Source organism: Hemicordylus capensis, chromosome 2 (assembly GCF_027244095.1).
Source record: "Hemicordylus capensis ecotype Gifberg chromosome 2, rHemCap1.1.pri, whole genome shotgun sequence".
Classification (NCBI taxonomy): Eukaryota; Metazoa; Chordata; class Lepidosauria; order Squamata; family Cordylidae; genus Hemicordylus; species Hemicordylus capensis.
Genome location: NC_069658.1, coordinates 319,469,394 through 319,482,893, shown reverse-complemented (window position 1 = coordinate 319,482,893; position 13,500 = coordinate 319,469,394). Strand labels below are relative to the sequence as shown.

At 42.6% G+C, this 13,500-nt stretch overlaps 1 protein-coding gene across 6 annotated transcripts in view; it reads right to left on the bottom strand.

Moving 5' to 3' along the window:
• NEK4 (NIMA related kinase 4) overlaps positions 1-2,095 on the bottom strand; it is a 38,993-nt gene extending 36,898 nt beyond the window's left edge. For 2 of the 6 annotated variants that reach the window (XM_053296816.1, XM_053296819.1), the window contains exon 1: positions 1,176-1,319. In XM_053296816.1, the coding sequence (XP_053152791.1) occupies positions 1,176-1,304 (129 nt within the window). In that variant the 5' untranslated portion in view covers positions 1,305-1,319. The other 4 variants (XR_008316315.1, XM_053296817.1, XM_053296820.1 and 1 more) reach the window with 4 other exon arrangements.
• Between the last annotated feature and the right edge of the window lie 11,405 nt (positions 2,096-13,500).

The following is a 13,500-nucleotide window of genomic DNA, read 5'->3' as shown; positions in this document are numbered from 1 at the left end:
ATAATAATATAATAGTATTTATTATTTCTTAATCACCCAAAGACCAAGATGCTCTAAAAACAAACAATGATGAGTCTCTGACCACAAACTTCCAATCTAAGTAGACAGACATAAGAAAAGGAAAGGAAGGATAGATTTTTTGACTTAATAGACACCACATTAGTGTAACAGTCTCTACCACATCAGCATGTCTAGGAAGAAAATTCCAAGATAAAGCGATTGAGAAGATATAAGCAAGTTCATTTTGGGGCACAAACTGAGAAGATATAACAAAGTTTGTTTTTTGAAACAATTCTAATCTTGCCAGTTAATTTCATATTCTGTGCATAATTGGCACTTTGTTATACAAGTATTCCTGAAGTATAAAAAGGGGACAGTAACTGTCAAAAGATGTGAACAAAGCACCCTCAGGATGTACCAACAGCCAGATTTTATTCTGTTTGGTTCCCAAGAAATTAGTCTCTCCCTCTCTAATAGAATAATAATACTGTATTACATATTAATTGTAATTGTGGAATTCTCTGCCACAAGATGTGGTGACAGCCAACAAGCTGGATGGCTTTAAGAGGAGCTTGGATAACTTCATGGAGGAGAGGTCTATCAATGGCTACTAGTTACTGGGCTATAGGCCACCTCCAGCCTCAAAGGGCAGGATGTCTCTGAGTACAAGTTGCGGGGGAGTAACAGCAGGAGAGCGGACATGCCCTCAACTCCTGCCTGTGGCTTCCAGCAGCATCTGGTGGGCCACTGTGCGAAACAGGATGCTGGACTAGATGGGCCTTGGGCCTGATCCAGCAGAGCTGTTCTTATATGTTCTTAAGCATAATAATAGTAATCATCCAATTTTTGAAGTGTTATATTTGTTCTTGAACCACGTTCTACCTATTTTTTGAAATTGTTCTTTTGTACTTTTCTGTAAAAATTAAAAACAGAAAGTACAGAAAAAATAAATCCCATAGCTATCTTCGTTGCAATCCCCCCCGCCTCGCCCCCCTGTTGCTGATCTTCCTTGGTATCTAGGCTTGCAAAACCCATATTTGCTAGGAGCAAAATTCACTCAGTTGCACAACTCCACAAAGCTAGTGTGGAGACATGAACATAAAAATGAATCCAGCTCTAGCACATGGACATGCCCAGTTTCTGAACTTCAAATCGGAGAGAGCATAAGAGATCACCTTTGTTATTATCACAGAGCACGTTGCTGTGCTTTCTGAATCCGGCCTTGTGACAACTCTTTCGCACGCTCTCCTACCAAAACCATGGAAACCGTGAGTGAAAGAAGCAAGGACACCAGACTGGGCCATGTATCCTTTCTCCAACCCTTTGCCTGCTACGTACACTCATACAAACCAGCACAGAGACAATGTATATACCATGATGATGATGATCCAGGGAGACAGACACATCAGGAGGAGGTCTCAGGCTTTGCGGCGGTTACACTCTCCGCGGGGGGGCTTGATCTAGGGCGGCATCCTCTCCCCATGCCCAACACACCCCCTTCCACTGCCCTCGCTATACCTGCTTGTTGTCATGCCGGTGTCGCACCAGACTCACTTCCCCATAGCTGCCCTTGCCCACGGCCCGCACGAAGGCGTATTCGTCGAACGGCATCCTCTCAGGGCTGCACAATCAAAAAGCTAGAGCGGGGGCGCCGGGGGGGGGGGGCTACACCAGCCCCCCGTCCGGCAACCGCAAAGACGCTAGTCTCGATGCCATAGAGATGTACAAAATCTTCGGCTGCCATAGAGAGCACCACCGGCAGGAGAGTATTAAAAAAAAAAAAAGCTCGTCGCGCTGTCTATGGTCATCTTCCTTGTCGCTCGGGCAGCCATCTTGGACACGGGCAAATGTATTCGGCTGCCCGGGCGACCATCTTGAGTATTGCTTTTACATCGTAACCTATATCGGCCATTTTAGTTGAGGGCATCTTCGGCGCAGGCTGGAGTGTGTTTCAGCCGTTCTGGCATGCCTTGGCTCCGTACGGTGCTGGTTCTTGCGCGCCTCGGTGGATTGACAGCAATGCTGATGTTTAGACGGTCACAATTCAGCAGACAATATTTAAACATAAAATATCTTAATCTGGGTCGTTCCTCCCCCCGCCTTTAAAAAAAAAGAAGAAAAAGAAGAGCCATATTTTAGAGAAGTAACTTGTCCCTTATTCCTTGACATTTTTTGTGCAATCCGATTTTAGGCACGACTAATTTTATTCTGTAAGCGCTTGCCTATTAACGTTTACTGAGAAGTAACTCCCATTGAGTTCAGTAGGACTTACGGCTAAGCAAGGCTGCACCCTTACGTACACTTATGAAGAGGGACTGACTTCAGAGTAAATTATTTATTTGTCATATTTATATACCGCCTGGCATGTATATCTCTAGAGAGTAGACCTCTAATCTGCAAGACTCCTGTAACTGACACTATAGCTCATGAGGTCATAAATACCACTGTCTTAAAATATTGCTAGATTAAAAAAAAAAATTAACTAACGCAGTGGGGAAATGACTACTTGACGAGCAAGTCTGAGGTTGCCGGTTCAAATCCCTGGTGGTGTGTTTCCCAGACTATGGGAAACACCTATATCGGGCAGCAGTGATACAGGAAGATGCTGAAAGGCATCATCTCACACTGCGCGGGAGGAGGCAATGGTAAACCCCTCCTGTATTCTACCAAAGAATACCACAGGGCTCTGTGGGCGCCAGGAGTCAACACCAACTCGATGGCACACTTTACATTTACCGAGGGTGGTAATACCTTTAGACCAACCGGAATGCCACAGTGACACAGTCTAATGAGCAAGCTTTAGAGGACCTCAGGTTATGTATATTCACATGTTAAGTTTAACAATCCTTCAACAAACATACTTCATATTGTACTACTCGCTAAGATCATAAGCACCGGACTTCAGTTTCACAAGGGGTGTGTGTTCTATCTATCGTAAGTGCTTTGCAGCTTTTAGCGTTCATTCACAGCGAAGGCTTCCTAAATACACTGGTTTGCTTAAGAGGGGAGCTGTCTTTAAACTACGCAGATTTCATAGTCCCCATTAACACTTTTATTTGGGGGAGAATCCCTGCTTCTTTATAAGCATTCAGAATGATGATGTACATTAAACTAAAATGCAACGTGACGGTATTGTATGGACTGAGGAGGTGTGACTGATTTTCATTTTTTAAAGGGTGCGGGGGTGGGACTTGAACCACTCCTGGGCTTTTTATTTTGTACCATAGTGTTTAAATGCCAACGTTGTGGTTATGGCAGCGAGCTAACAATCAGCTAACAATTTGTGACATTTAAAAAAGTTAACCAGGGAACTCTGAGGGTGCATGTTTAGGAGCTTGAACATGCACCTAAACATGAACATGAAAAATGAAGATCCTGCTCGGCCCTGGATCTTCCATATAGGATCATAACTTTTTAACGTAAAAGATCTATATTTATACAAATATGAAGGTATTATTTCAGTATCTCTCTTTGTGGTGATGTCAGCATGTTATACAGGCATGCAATGCAATTGTATGCATGTTCAGTCAGAAGTAAATCCTTCTAAATTTGATAGGATTTACTCTCTCGTAAGTGTGGTAAGAGGCCTCTGAGTTCCAGTTGCAGTGGAGCAACAGCAGGAGAGAGGGCATGCCCTCAACTCCTGCCTGTAGGCTCCCGGGGGCATCTGGTGGGACACTGTGAAACAGGATGCTGGACTAGATGGGCCTTGAGCATGATCCAGCAGGGCTGTTCTTATGTGGTAACAGAGGAAGAACTGAGCTGCACAAGGTCTACGAACTGAACAATGACCTGCTATGTAGTAGCGGTCAACAACCTGCTATGTCGTAAGCAAGATAATCAGGTTTTACCGAAACCTGAGTAGTTCTGTTGGTTTTGTAGCTGTGACTGTTCGTCTTTTGCTACTTAGCTGCATTGTGAAAATAAACTTTTTTTAAAAGTATGATTGTTAAGTATTTATCTATCAAGTAGCATGATATAGCATAGTAAAGTGTGTTCTCAAGTTGATGTCGACTCCTGGTGACCACAGAGCCCTGTGGTTTTTCTTTGGTAGAATACAGGAGGGGTTTACCATTGCCATCTCCCCTGCAGTATGAGATGATGCCTTTCAGCATCTTTCCTATATTGTTGCTGCCCAATATAGGTGTTTCCCGTAGTCTGGGAAATGTACCAGTGGGGATTTGAACCGGCAACCTCTGGCTTGCTAGTCAAGTCATTTCCCCACTACACCATTAGGTGGCTAGCATGATATACAGTCACACACAAAAAAGAACAAAACCCTGAGGCATTTTGGACCATCTGAGATAAAGCAGAATCCCAGTTAGCATAATTTACTTTAGTATATCCCACAGTACCATAACAATTTCACATAGCTATGGTTCCTTTTTCTCCTGTCACTTTATGGCTATCAAACGTGCTGAGATAAGTAGGATTATTTATTTATTGTTTACTATGTAAACTGCTTTGGGAACTATTTTCGAAAAGCAGTATGGAATATCAATAGTAGTAGTAGGATTTAAGTTTGGCTGGACACAGAAGCCAGTGGTGTGAGACTTTAAGAAAATTCTGACAGTGAACTGAGCAGACCTGCCAATGGCTGGTCTTTTCAGGCCATTAGATGCTTTGCCCTCTCTATGCTCTTACACAAGTAGCCTTGTGCAGCACCTTTTAGCTACCTTGTGGAGAAATAGTAATGTTTATTCAATTGCACACAACTGTAAAATTTATATTGAGCTTCATTTAACTAAACTTATACAATATCCCTGACCAAATGTAACACTGATTTTCAAAAACGGATCCAAGGGCGATCTGGGAAATTACAGGTCATTCCAGGCAAATTGATGGAAAGCATCCTCAAGAATAAAACTGAAAAACACATAGAACAATAGGCCCCGCTGGTAGAGAACCAGCATGACTTCTGCAAAGTTAAATCTTGCCTCACCAACCTTTTGGAGTTCTTTGAGAGTGTCATCAAGTGTGTGGATCAAGGTGATCCAGTTGATATAGTATACCTGGACTTCCAAAAAGCTTTTGACAAAGTTCCTCATCAAAGAATCCTGAGAAATCTTAGCAGTCATGGGGTAAGGGGACAAGTACATGTGTGGACTGCTAACTGGTTGAAGGACAGGAATCAGAGGTTAGGTATAAATGGTGAGTTTTCTTCACAATGGAGGGAAGTAAGAAGTGGGGTCCCCCAGGGATCTGTACTGGGACTGGTGCTTTTTAATTCATTCATAAATGATCTAGAAGTTGGGGTAACAGTGAGGTGGCCAAATTTGCAGATGATACCAAACTCTCTCGGGTAGTGAAATCCAAAATGGATTGTGAGGAGCTCCAAAAGGATCTCTCCAAATTGGGTGAGTGGACAACAAAATGGCAAATGTGGTTCAGTGCTGTCAAGTGTAAAGTGATGCACATTGGGACGAAAAACCCCAACTTCAAGTATACGCTGATGGGAATCTGAGCTGTCGGTGACTGTCCAGGAGAGGGATCTTGGGGTTGTGGTGAACAGCTTGTTGAAAGGGTCGGCCCAGTGTGTGGCAGCTGTGAAAAAGGCCAATTCCATGCTAGGGATCATTAGGAAAGGGATTGAAAATAAAACGGCTAATATTATAATGCCCTTATACAAAATGATGGTGTGGCCTGTTAGAGGTTGTTGATTTTTAACCACAATAGGTAAAACAGCAGAGCACTAAGGAATGAGCACAAACTCCAATTACAGAGTAGGTAGCAGAGGATGGTTCGGATATTGCAGCTATTTAAAGAAAACACATGGAGATCCTTGTATGACTAAACACTAAATATTTATTGGTTAAATACACTTAGATAGGAAAGACCTATCTCTAATCTAAAGGACAACATAGAGGATAGGTAAGGAGAGAGAGAGATGTTTCCATCTGCTCTCTAGGAGGAAAGGAAGGATTGTGACTCAGCACAGGAAGTGCTGCAGAGTCAGTTCGGGGGTCATAGAGTAGGGACAGATAGGGAGACCCTGACTCACTGTCTCTACACCCAATGCCCCTAGTGATCATTAGGACAGTTGGTGCAAAAGGTCGATGCACTGGAAGTTCATCTCCAACATGGCCATACCTGGAGTACTGTGTACAATTCTGGTCACTTTTTTAAAAGGACATTGTAGAACTGGAAAAGGTGCAGAAAATGGCAATGAAGATGATCAGGGGCCTAGAGCACCTTTCTTATGAGGCAAGGCTACAACAACTGGGGCTGTTTAGATTAGAAAAAAGAAGACTGCAGGGAGATATGATAGAGGTCTATAAAATCATGCATGGGGTGGAGAAAGTGGATAGAGAGAAATTCTTCTCCCTCTCACATAACACTAGTTCCAGGGGTCATCCCATGACATTGATTGCCAGGAAATTTAGGACCAGCAAATGGAGGTACTTTTTCACACAATGCATCATCAACTTGTGGAATTCTCTGCCACATGATGTGTTGACAGCGAGCAACCTGGATGGCTTTAAGAGGCGGTTGGATAACTTCATGGAGGAGAGGTCTATCAAAGGCTACTAGTCAGAGGGCTTTAGGCCACCTCCAGCCTGAAAGGTAGGATGCCTCTGAGTACTAGTTGCAGGGGAGTAACAGCAGGAGTGAGGGCATGCCCCCAACTCCTGCCTGTAGGCTTCCAGTGGCGTCTGGTGTGCCACTGTTTGAAACAGGATGCTAGACTAGATAGGCCTTGGGTCTGATCCAGCAGGGCTGTTCTTATGGTCTTACCACACTTCACATTTTCAAGACCACAAACCACATACAAACCAGAGTTACAAACCACATACAAACCATAAACCACATACAAACCAGAGTTAACCCCTGCTAAGTTGGGAAAGAGGCACCTTTTAATGTAGTGATTGTCTTTATTGAGCAGGGGGAGAGTAACTGGCCCTATCCATCCCCAGCACAGTACTTCCAGTGACTGTTGCTGGTATCTATCTTGTGGGGGTTTTTTAGATTGTGAGCCCTTTGGGGACAGGGATCAATCTTATTTATTTATTATTTCTCTGTGTAAACCACCCTGAGCCATTTTTGGAAGGATGGTATCGAAATTGACATAATAATAATAATAATACCCCCCAGTGAGGAACTACCTTGGTGTGGTTGTGGGGCTTGCGTGCTCTGAGGAAAGTGAGAGCTATGCCAGAGGTCCAACCATACTGGACAGGTCTCACCAGAGGAGCCAGACGAAGAGTGCCTCTCCCATCAACAATATGGTGAGATGTAACTTTAATAAATCTATACCGGATCGGTCATTGCCCGGGTCAATAAGGACCGCGCCAGGTGCTGGAGTCCCTGGATATCTGGTGGCAAGTGAGCAACAGGACTCAGGATCTTCAGTTGAGCAACCAGGGCTGGAGACTGCAAGATTACTGGAAGAAATGTCGCCAGAAAATATATGAAAAACGCCAACAAGGAAATAATGATCTGCTATTACAAGTCTAGTCCAACTAGAAGAGGTTATTTTAAAAGAATGTACCAAATCTGGAAAGAGAAGGATCCAGATACAGGTACAGAAATAACAGAACAAAGGCTAGCAGACAAGAGCAGATTCATAATAAGAAATAAAGTATTCACAGAAGTTGAGCTGGAAGAACTGCAAAGAGCAACACAGGCTCAAGATATGGAAGAAGAATTACCACCAACTGAAGCAGTTGCTCAGGCGCAGGTGGAGGCGGTGTTGGAAATAGAGGATGCCACTGTTGCTGAACTGTTTCAAAATCAGAACCAGGCAACCTCCCCTTTGCCTTCACCTCAAAAACCCGAATGCCATTTAACAGAAAAGCAACAAGAACTAAAGCAAAAAATAACTGAGCACATGAACCAAATAACCACCAGGGTTCGACTTCCAGTGCTAAAAACAGTTGCCAAAAAACAACATGCTCAGGCATTAAAAGGTGTCAATGCTGCACTTGCAGAAATAACTGTTGGGAATTCTCTCTGGTAAGAGAAACCCTGTTTCATTATAGCAGAGTGCACAGAGGCACAACACAGCGGATTTTAGTTAGGCATGCGTGTATGCTGAGAGTAAAGTAACTTGGAACCAGTTCATAGTTTCAAATCAATATATAAAGCATTTATTAGAGAACTCCATTCTAGATAGGAAAGTGAGGAGTTAGGATCTCTAATCTATCTTGCTAGCTGGATGCAGATGGATTCTGCATCTTCTCTGCACATATGGTCCAGGGAGAGGAGCTTGCTTGCATGTTGCAAGGTAGAAGGAAAAGGAAGAGAAGGGGGAGAGAGGAAGTGGCTGGAAGGAAGGAACTTGGAAGGAAGATTAGCAATCTACATTCCAAAGGGATAGTGTCAGAGCAGTAGAGAAGGGATAACCAATGTCTTGACCCTCTAGGCCTCTGACTCACTAGTCTGTCCTCCACTGTCTTTGAGATAAGAGACAGCGCAAAGTTCTTAACTTCCAACAAAAACAACCAATATTTTCAAGAAAAAAACCAACTAATGTACAGTGCAGCAACAATAACATAAGAGCTCGGTAATAAGATCAATGGACCTGTAAAAAAAGAAAGTAGTACATCACCTAAATGGAAGATTAGATGAGAAAATAAAATCTCCAGGCTCAGATCAGATGCTAGTAAATTGAAAGATATGAAAGACAAGAAGCTGAAGAATGAAAACACCAAACAGTATTTGATCCAAAAATACCACCTAGATTCAAGGAAAATTAGAGAAGTCCTGGAAATAATAAAGCAGCAAATAACAGCAGTGTCAAAGAAGATTAGCAGATACAAAGCCAGAATTACACAACACAGGCAGAATCTCCAATTCCAGTCGAATCAGAGACGTTTCTACCAAAGCATAGAAGGAGAAACTGCAAGAAACCTAGAAACACCAAATAAAGAAGAAACAGTGCAATTCTGGGGGAAATGATGGGACAATCCAATAGATTATAATAAAAAAGCAGGCTGGATGAAAGAGGTCAAAAAATGTAACCAACAAATGCAAGATCTAATAATAACATCAGAATTAATAAGTGAAAGAGCAAAGAAAATTAAAAATTGGACTGCACCAGGCGATGATGAACTGCATGGCTTTTGGCTTAAACACCTAACAAGACTACATAAACAACTATCAAACAGTTCAATCACATTTTGCAAGGAGGTGATATTGAACAATGGCTAACAACTGGGAAAACTCATCTCATAATGAAAGACCCAGCAAAAGGTGCAGTTCCAAGTAATTATAGACCAATAACCTGCCTGCCAACCATGTTCATATTATTAACTGGAATGATAGCAGATGAAGTAATGCAACACTTATTAACTAACAAACAGCTTCCAGTTGAACAGAAAGGAAATTGCCCGAACACCAGAGGCACAAAAGACCAGCTGCTGATTGACAAAATGATTTTAGAAAATTGCAAGAGAAGAAAAACCAATCTAAGTGTTGCATGGATTGACTACAAGAAAGCCTTCGACTCATTGCCTCACACATGGATACTAAAATGTTTAGAAAAAACTGGTGTCAGCAAAAACATTCAGATATTTATTTTAAAAAAGCAATGAGCATGTGGAGTACACAGTTAACAATCAACGGTGAGACACTTGGACAGGTTAGCATTAGAAGAGGCATTTTCCAAGGGGTCTCACTATCCCCTCTGTTGTTTGTAATCGCCATGACCCCACTTTCACAAATACTCAACAAAACAGGCCTCGGATACCAAACATCTAAAACATCAAGTAAAATCAACCATCTGCTGTACATGGATGATATGAAGTTGTATGGAAAGTCTCAGTCAGAAATTGAATCACTGCTAAACACTGTCCGTATATTCAGTAGCGATACAGCAATGGACCAGACAAGCGTGCTGCATTAATAATGAACAGAGGAAAAATAACAAAAACAGAAGGAATAGAACTGCCCAATGGAAGCAAGATCAAGAACCTGGAAGAGAAAGAACATTACAAATACTTGGGCATTCTCCATGCTGATAACATTGCACACACTGAAGTTAAAAGAAAAAATGGAAGTGAATACATCAGGAGAGTTAGAAAAATCCTCAAGTCCAAACTCAATGGCGGGAACACCATACACGCCATAAACACTTGGGCTATACCTGTTATCAGATACACTGCAGGAATAATAGACTGGACCCAGGCAGAGCTAGAGACGCTAGATCGTAAGACCAGGAAGATAATGACCATCAATCATGCTCTGCATCCCTGCAGTGATGTAGATAGGCTATACCTCCCTCGCAGCTCAGGTGGAAGAGGAATGCTGCAAGTCCATCAAACAGTAGAGGAGGAGAAAAGAGGCCTTGAAGAATATATCAAGGACAGTGAAGAAGATGCACTTAAAATGGTCAAGAACGAGAAACTATTCAACACCAATGAAACAAAGCAGCCTACAAGAAAGAACAAGTCAAGAACCAAGTAGAAAAATGGAAAAATAAGCCACTGCATGGTCAATATTTGTACAATATAAGTGGAAAATCAAACATAACCAAGACCTGGCAATGGCTTAAGAATGGCAACTTGAAGAAAGAAACAGAGGGTTTAATACTGGCTGCACAAGAACAGGCACTAAGAACAAATGCAATAAGAGCAAAAGTCAAAAAATCCACCACAAACAGCAAGTGCCGCCTTTGTAAAGAAGCAGATGAAACCGCAGACCACCTAATCACCTGATGTAAAAAGATCACACAGACTGACTACAAACAAAGGCATGACAAGGTAGCAGGGTTGATACACTGGAACATCTGCAAAAAATACAAGCTACCTGTAGCCAAAAATTGGTGGGACCATAAAATTGAAAAGGTTGTAGAAAATGAAGATGCAAAAATATTATGGGACTTCCGACTACAAACAGACAAACATCTGCCACACAATACACCAGATATAACTGTAGTCAAGAAGAAAGAAAAACAAGTTAAAATAATTGACATAGCAATACCAGGGGATAGCAGAATAGAAGAAAAAGCAATAGGAAAAAAAAATCACCAAATACAAAGATCTACAAATTGAAATTGAAAGGCTGTGGCAGAAAAAGACCAAAATAATCCCAGTGGTAATTGGCGCCATGGATGCAGTCCCAAAAGACCTTGAAGAGCACCTCAACACCATAGGGGCCACAGAAATCACCATCAGCCAATTACAAAAAGCAGCTTTACTGGGAAGAGCCTATATTTTGCGACGATATCTAAAATAACCAACAGTATTGATGATAAAATCCAGCCATCCCAGGTCCTTGGGAAGGACTCGATGTCTGGATAAAACAAACCAGTCAATAACACCTGTCTGACTGTGTAAATGAGAAATAATAATACAAACTGTTGGCGATGCAGCTCCTGATGGCAACAACTCTTAGCTCCAGAAACCCTATTGTCCACTAGGGGCACTAGGGTTAGAGGCAGTGAACAAAGGAATCCATTCTCTGACTATACTTTGTGGATGAGACCCTCAGGGACATGAGTCCTCAGGGATGTGGGTGAGACCTTCAAGGACATGATAGAGACATCCCACTCCCAGGCTGACAGCTCCTCAGCCATCATGGAGAATTAAGGTCTCGGGGAAGGAGGATAACAGTCTGAGGAAGAGGTGAATGCTCCCTCAGAAGGGACCCCTTCCTTTGGCGATACACGCATATCCTCTTGCACAAAGCATACTCTACCGGAGGTTGGGGGCCTCCTACTAGTGAGTGATTTGATCATTAGGGGCATAGAAAGATGGGTTTGTGACCCATGTGTAGACCGCACAGTGACTTGCCTGACTGGTGCGAAGGTTGTGGATGTCACACAGCATCTAGAGAGGCAGTGCCAGGGAGGAGTCAGCTGTTGTAGTGCACTTTGGCACCAACAATTTTGGGCAATCCAGTCGAGCGGTCCTGGAAGCTAAATTTAGGCTGCTAGGTAGCATATTGAAGTAAGATATTCCTCTCAGGGGATGGAGCCACTCTGGGAAGAGCAGAAGGTTTCAAATTCCCTCCCTGGCTTCTCCAAGATAGGGCAGAGAGATTCCTGCCTGCAACCTTGGAGAAGCTGCTGCCAGTCTGTGAAGACAATACTGAGCTAGATAGACCAATGGTCTGACTCAGTATATGGCAGCTTCCTATGTTCCTATGTTCCTTAGTGCAGGACCCCCAAGGTAGCATTATCTGAAATGCTCCTGGTTCCATGTGCAGGGTCACTGAGACAGGCGAAGCTGAGGGATCTCAATGCGTGGAATGAGACGTTGGTGCCAGGAGGAGGAGTTTAGATTTGTTAGGCACTGGGATACATTTTGGGGCAAGCAAAGCTGTACAAAAGGGACAGGCTGCGCTTGAACCAAGATGGAACCAGATTGCTAGAGCTTAAAATCAAAAAGGCCACAGAGCAGCTTTTTAAAAGACACCTGGGGGATTGCCTACAGGAAGTTGGAAACCCCTCAGGATGGCATCTGGTTCAGCAAGCAAAATCCCCTAAGGTGTGAGGGTGCAACCGTTTCCTATAAACCAGAAGGGGACAGAACAGAACCAGCAGTAGAGCAGAAGGAAACACATGGCAGCTGATCAAAAAGGTCAAGTGACAGTATGGGAGATAGCTCATGCCAACACCAGGTAAGAGACTCAGCGTATAGGTGTTTATATACCAATGCCAGAAGTCTCCGAGCCAAGATGGGCAAGCTGGAGTGCTTGGTTGCTAATGAAAACATAGATATAGTGGGCATAATGGAAACCTGGTGGAACGGTGAGAACCAGTGGGACACTGTTATTCATGGATACCAGGGCGGGGAGGATTGGGGGTGGAGTACGTAGCACTGTAAAGAAGGGATAGAATCCAACAAGCTAGAAAACCTAGGAGGACTGGACTCCTCCACAGAATCATGATGGGTGACAATACAAAGATCGAAAGGAAATGTGTTCCTAGGCACGTGCTATTGCCCTGCAGATCAAAACTCCAAGAGTGACCGGAAGGGGCAAATCAGAGAGAGACAGAGCTGTGATAACAGGTGACTTCAATTACCCTCTCATAGACTGAACAAATTCATGTTCAGGTATTGACAGAGAGGCCAAATTTATAGACATGCTAAATGACTGTGCCTTTGAACAGTTGGTCACGGAACCAACGAGAGAGAAGGCAACCTTGGATTTAATCCTGGGTGGTGTCCAGGACCTGGTGCGAGATGTCAGAGTTGTAGAACCATTGGGGAATAGTGATAATAGTGTGATCCAGTTCAGCTTATCTATCTATCTATCTATCTATCTATCATATTTTAATACCACCTGATATATAAATCTCTAGGCAGTATACAAAATTTAAAATATTTTAAAGTCACAAATTAAAATAGATGACAAAAACAATAAAATAAAATTATTTCTAAAACAAGTTTTAAAGATTATTAAAATTCTATCCATCTTATTTATTTATTATTTCTCTGTGTAAACTGCCCTGAGCCATTTTTGGAAGGGCAGTATAGAAATCAAATTAATAATAATAATAATAATAATAATAATAATAATAATCCTGAGAAAACAGGTGAGTCTTGAGGTTCTTAT